Source organism: Colobus angolensis, unplaced genomic scaffold, assembly GCF_000951035.1.
Source record: "Colobus angolensis palliatus isolate OR3802 unplaced genomic scaffold, Cang.pa_1.0 Scaffold51, whole genome shotgun sequence".
In the NCBI taxonomy this organism is placed as follows: domain Eukaryota; kingdom Metazoa; phylum Chordata; class Mammalia; order Primates; family Cercopithecidae; genus Colobus; species Colobus angolensis.
This window is the reverse complement of record NW_012118599.1, coordinates 13,837,922-13,844,331: the sequence shown is the minus strand read 5'-3', so window position 1 is coordinate 13,844,331 and position 6,410 is coordinate 13,837,922. Positions and strand designations below refer to the sequence as shown.

Here is a 6,410-nt window from a genome sequence, read left to right as displayed (position 1 = left end):
GGATTACAGGCGCCCGCCACCACGCCAAGCTAATTTTTGTATTTTTAGTAGAGATGGGGTTTCACCGTGTTGGTCAGGCTGGTCTCGAACTCCTGACCTCGTGATCCACCCACCTCGGCCTCCCAAAGTGCTGGGATTACAGGTGAGCCACCGTGACCAGCCCTATATTTTTAAGATGAAAACATTTCATGAATGATGTTCTTATTGTGATGCACTCTATTTTCTATTCCCTTTTTTTTTTTCTTTAATGGTGGCTAAGATTCCCTAATTTGGTTTCATGACATACAGATTGTGACCATAGTTAGCAAACCACCAGTGGAGGCAGTGGGGCCCACAGGGATGTCACTGGCCAGTGCCCAAGAAAACCGAGAAGAGGTGTCTTTGGAGTGTCCCCTCGTAGCATTTCGGCTTGGCACCCCTGCTGGCCTTCTTGTGACCTCTGGGAGCCAGGCAGGAAAAGCTGCTCTGAGCTAGCCAGGGATGCTGAAGGGCCAGCTCAGTAGCCAGCAGTCCCACCTCTGTGCCAACTGGTGGGCAGACAGTCCATCAGCAGTGATGTGACCCAGAGAGGCGGCTGCAGTGGTAGGGAAGTGCCAGGCTTTGGCACTAGCCTCGCCATGGGCCCCTCGAAGAAGCCAAGGCTGAGCCCTGCCTCACAGAGCACGTGTGGGGAGAGGCAGCTGGCCTTGTGTGCCCACAAGGCCGGTGCCCACCAAATGGCCCTTCCCCTTCTCTGTGAATGGGTGGTTTCTTATTTGCACTAAGTGACCTGGCTGCAGCCCCCCATCAAGAGCCCTGCTTCGGCCAGCCCTGTTATGTTCCACCAGCACCCACTGTATATGGCACGTGGTAGATACTCAATTTTTTTAAAAAAAGAGATAGGATCTCAGTGTTGCCCAGGCTGGCTTTGAACTCCTGGGCTCAAGCAATTCTCCCACCTCACCCTCTTGAGTAGCTGGGACTGCAGGTGCCTGGCTTCAATTTATATTTGTTCAGTGCATTCATATATACTTTTGAAATGTTAATGTGGCCGGGCGCGGTGGCTCACGCCTATAATCCCAGCGCTTTGGGAGGCCGAGGCGGGTGTATCACGAGGTTAGGAGTTCAAGAGCAGCCTGGCCAACATGGTGAAACGTCGTTTCTACTAGAAAAAATACAAAAATTAGCTGGGCGTGGTAGTACGTGACTGTAATCCAAGCTACTCGAGAAGCTGAGGCACGAGAATCGCTTGAACCTGGGACGGGGAGATTGCAGTGAGCCAAGATCACGCCACTGCACTCCAGCCTGGCAATAGAGCAACACTCCATCTAAAAAAAAAAAAACAAAAAAAGTTATTGTAGTTTAGTTAACATTTCATGTATAGTGTATAATATATTCACATTGGCTCAAAATTCAACAAAGAGTATTAGTGAATGAAAAATCTCCCCAACTCTCTTACACTTTGGAAAAGAGTTGGGCATTATTTTGTATAGCTAGAGATATTCATATTCTAGACTTCCTCTTAGGTCTCTTAGAGAAACTCATACATGTGTACACTTATAAAAGTGTTCATAATAGCACTGTTCGGAATAGCCCCAAACTGGAAACAACCCATTGGCATTAGAATTAAAGTCTGAGGCTGGGTGCGGTGGCTCATGCCTGTAATCCCAGCACTTTGGGAGGCTGAGACAGCCTGATCACTTGAGGTCAGGAGTTCAAGACCAGCCTGACCAACATGGTGAAACCTTGTCTCTACTAAAAATACAAAAATTAGCTGGGTGTCGTGGTGGGCACCTGTAATCCCAGCTGCTTGGAAGGCTGAGGCATGAGAGTCACTGGAACCTGGGAGGCGGAGGTTGCAGTGAGCTGAGATCATGCCACTGCACTCCAGCCTGGGCGACAGAGTGACAGCCGGGCATGGTGATGGACACCTGTAGTCCTAGCTACTTGGAACGCTGAGGTTGGAGCATTGCTTGAGCCCAGGAATTTAGAGGCTACAGTGAGCTGTGATCGTGTCACTGCACTCTAGCCTGGGTGACAAGCGAGACCCTGTCACTTGAAAATAAAAAATACCAGCTATGATTTCTGCCCACTCATTTTTCACTGGACAGATTGTTGCTATGTGTGTGTCCCTAGGCCCATGTGACACTCACTTAATCTGGCACTTGCTGTGTGTTAGCATGGTGTCAGACACTTTAATTTGCTTAATTCAGTCTTCTAACAACCCAGGAAGGCAGGTATGGTTATTATCCCCATTTTACAGAGAAGGAAGATGCGGCTATTGTGCTTCTGGGCTTCCTACGCAGAACACCAAGAGCGTTGAAACCCTACCAAGGGTTGTGTTGAGGGTGGTCAGCTTGACGCCTAGTCCTGGGCTGCTCTGACAGGCCCCTTTATCTCTCCAGGTGGCCCTGTGCACCCAGGTAGCCCTGGGCATGGAGCACCTGTCCAACAACCGCTTTGTGCATAAGGACTTGGCTGCACGTAACTGCCTGGTCAGCGCCCAGAGACAAGTGAAGGTGTCTGCTCTGGGCCTCAGCAAGGATGTGTACAACAGGTAGAAGGGCATGTGTGGGGTGGGGGCTCCCCATTTTTTCCCAGAGGGTGAGGGGCAGAGGACAGATAGTTTGGGGTGGTGGTGGGAAAGGGTTTAGTCCCTGCTTAGTCCAAAGCTGGAGGGCCTGGGATAGGAAAGAGCTTTCTCATCCTTTTTCTAAGGGTGCAGCAGGGTTCCCTCCCAGTGCACTCCCTTGGTGGTTGTAAAATATCTCTAGTGATTAAATAAATAAATAAATAAATAAATATTTTTAAAAAAATAGGCAAATATGATAAGGATTTATATGGCTCCCTCTGTAACTTCCTGAATTCAGTCATTATTATTTCAAAGTCTGAGACTTATGCCTCAGCCCCCCTGCCAGAGCTTGCTCTAGGCAGCCTATGTGGGCTCTGCAGCACTGCCGGGAACATCCCCTCAAGTCCCCCTGGTTCCAGGTCACCCCCATTTGTCTGACTATAGCTGTAGTGAGGATTGGTTTATCACTAATAAAGCTCTTTCCATTTAACAGTTTTTAGTTTTTATATTTTTACAACCAATATAGAAAGTATGTATGACTATTAACTTTTCTGTTAACATTTAGGCAAAGTTTGATTCTTAATGGAATTTTTTAACCATCAAACCCCATGTGGTTACCTCCAGATTTTGTCTAGTGTACTCCCATGCTCAGCATACATGTGACCAATTTCTTGGTGTCTGTGTGTAGAAGGGCTGGGCCCTGGCTTGGGGACGAGTTCCAGATGGGGGGGATGAGGCTGCAGTGCCAGGCCACGCTCCCCACCCCACCTCACCCCTGGGTTGCTTCTCTCCTGCAGTGAGTACTACCACTTCCGCCAGGCCTGGGTGCCGCTGCGCTGGATGTCCCCTGAGGCCATCCTGGAGGGTGACTTCTCTACCAAGTCTGATGTCTGGGCCTTCGGTGTGCTGATGTGGGAAGTGTTTACACATGGAGAGATGCCCCATGGTGGGCAGGCAGATGATGAAGTGCTGGCAGGTAGGCAGCCACACTGCTAGGGGATGATTCCAGATGGGCCCCAGATGGAGCCTGCTCAGGGCCCCAGGGTCGGTTCTGCCTACCTCCCCTCTCAGGGCTGCTACTGAGCAGGCACACAGATATGACCACTCTGGTTGTTAAAATACTGCAATACTTTTTTTTTTTTTTGAAACGGAGTGTTGCCGTGTCACCCAGGCTAGAGTACAGTGGTGTGATCTCCGCTCACTGAAACTTCCACCTCCTGGGTTCAAGCAATTTTCCTGCCCCAGACTCCCTAGTAGCTGGGATTACAGGCACGCGCCTCCATGCCCAGCTAATTTTTGTATTTTTAGTAGAGACGGGGGTGCTTCACCATGTTGGTCAGGCTGGTCTCAAACTCCTGACCTCGTGGTCCACCCGCCTCGGCCTCCCAAAGTGCTGGGATTACAGGCGTGAGCCATCATACCTGGCCAGAAATACTGCAATACTTCTATATTGTTGGTAGATAGCTTTTGCCCCCAGTGCCCACTCCAGCCACTCTGATGCCTGTCTGCCGACCCACTTCAGCTCCTGTGCGTGGACCCCGTCTTACCAGCCAGAGTGAGCAGGGCCAAGGGAGTCATCTTTTTCCGTTGCAAGTACCCACCTACTACTGGCCAGCATTGCCTCAGAGGCATCCTTGGGTGGCTGCTTGTATGAACTGCAAGCTCCACAAAGTGTTGAACAAGTTGTTGAATGTTTTGTCCAACGCTACACCTGCTGTCTTCCCTATAGATTTGCAGGCTGGGAAGGCTAGACTTCCTCAGCCTGAGGGCTGCCCTTCCAAGCTCTATCGGCTGATGCAGCGCTGCTGGGCCCTCAGCCCCAAGGATCGGCCCTCCTTCAGCGAGATTGCCAGCACCCTGGGAGACAGCCCCGTGGACAGCAAGCTGTGAGGAGGGAGCCCGGCGGGCTGTGCCTCAGGATGGCGTGGGCAGGGGAGGGCATCTCTAAAGGGGAGCTCGCAGCATGATGGGCAAGATCCCTGTCCTCCTGGGCCCTGAGGCTCGTGCCCTAGTGCAACAGGCATTGCTGAGGTCTGAGCAGGGCCTGGCCTTTCCTCCTCTTCCTCACCCTTATCCTTTGGGAGGCTGACTTGGACCCAAACTGGGCAACTAGGGCTTTGAGCTGGGCAGTTTTCCCTGCCACCTCTTCCCCTATCAGGGACAGTGTGGGTACCGCAGGTAACCCCAATTTCTGGCCTTCAACTACTCCCCTTGACCAGGTCCAACTCTGCCACTCATCTGCCAACTTTGCCTGGGGAGGGCTAGGCTTGGGATGAGCTGGGTTTGGGGGGAGTTCCTTAATATTCTCAAGTTCTGAGCACACAGGGTTAATGAGTCTCTTGGCCCACGGGTCCCACTTGGGGGTCTAGACCAGGACTGAGGAGGACACAGCAAGTGAGTCCTCCACACTGTGGGCTTGTGCACACCGACCCAGACCCATGTCTTCCCCACCCTTCTCTCCTTTCCTCATCCTAAGTGCCTGGCAGATGAAGGAGTTTTCAGGAGCTTTTGACACTATATAACCCGCCCTTTTTGTATGCACCATGGGCGGCTTTTATATGTAATTGCAGCGTGGGGTGGGTGGGCATGGGAGGTAGGGGTGGGCCCTGGAGGAGATGAGGAGGACGGGCCACCCTTACCCCACACTTTTATTGTTGTTGTTTTTTGTTTGTTTTGTTTTTGTTTTGTTTTTGTTTTTGTTTTTACACTCGCTGCTCTCAATAAAGAAGCCTTTTTTACAACCTGTTTCTGAGATTCATTTTCTGCTCTTGCTCGTGGAAGATGTTCCTTCTTCCCCCACTGATCAGAAAGGGCCGTGTGGGGGCCGGGTGCGGTGGCTCATGTCTGTAATCCCAGCACTTTGGGAGGCTAAGGCTAGTGGATCGCCTGACGTCAGGAGTTTGAGACCAGCCTGGCCAAAAAGGCGAAACCCCTGTCTCTACTGAAAATACAAAAAAGCTGGGCATGGTGGCAGGTGCCTGTAATCCCAGCTACTTGGGAGGCTGAGGCAGGAGAATTGCAAGGCAGGAGAATCGCTTGAACCCAGGAGGCATAGGCTGCATTGAGCCAAGATCACACCACTGCAGTCCAGCCTGAGAGACAGAGCGAGACTCTGTCTCAAAAAAAAAAAAAAAAAAGAAAAAAAAAAGGGCCGTGTGCCTTCATGGAGTCTGGTGGGACTTGGACAGGATGAACCGGTGGATACTGGTTCTTCTCTCCAGTTTGCAGGGCAGGTGAACATGCAGGCATGAAGGAGGCAAGATCACCTGTTGTCTGTACAACTCTATGCAGCCCTCTGACTGTCACCTAGATGGGCCTAATGCTTGAGCTCAGATGGGGAGGTTATAAGTGTGAAGGGGAGCAAGTTAGAGTAGGATTGGAGAAGGAGTTAGTGACAGACTCAGGTCTCTGAGGCCTTTCAAGACCCTAGGAGGGAAGCGAAGTAGGTAGAACTAAGCAGAGAAATGGTGCTTAATGCCTGGATCTTGTGTCATCATTTATCCTCTGCCTCATTCCAGTAACTTCAACCTGGTTCACCATCCAAAAGAAACGAGTCCTGAACTCCAAAACTGCTCTAGTTCGTTTACTCCTCACCAAACTTCTGAATAATAAAAATAACAGCAGGCTGGACATGGTGGTTCACACCTGTAATCTTAACACTTCGGGAGACTGAGGCAGGAGGATTACTTGGACCCAGGAGTTTGAGACCAGCCTGGCCAACATAGTGAGACCCTGTCTCTACAAAAAATTTAAAAATTAGCCAGGTGGCCAGGTGCGGTGGCTCAAGCCTGTAATCCCAGCACTTTGGGAGGCCGAGACGGGCGGATCACGAGGTCAGGAGATCGAGACCATCCTGGCT

The 6,410-nt window shown here is 50.9% G+C and overlaps 1 protein-coding gene across 5 annotated transcripts in view; it reads left to right on the top strand.

Annotated features, from left to right (window-relative positions):
• Positions 1–5,292, top strand: part of PTK7 (protein tyrosine kinase 7 (inactive)) — an 89,225-nt gene extending 83,933 nt beyond the window's left edge. For all 5 annotated transcript variants that reach the window (XM_011960393.1, XM_011960391.1, XM_011960392.1 and 2 more), the window contains 3 exons: positions 2,385–2,536; positions 3,349–3,527; positions 4,281–5,292. In XM_011960393.1, the coding sequence (XP_011815783.1) occupies positions 2,385–2,536; positions 3,349–3,527; positions 4,281–4,441 (492 nt within the window). In that variant the 3' untranslated portion in view covers positions 4,442–5,292. The remainder of the gene's footprint in view (positions 1–2,384; positions 2,537–3,348; positions 3,528–4,280) is intronic.
• Positions 5,293–6,410: the final 1,118 nt, after the last annotated feature.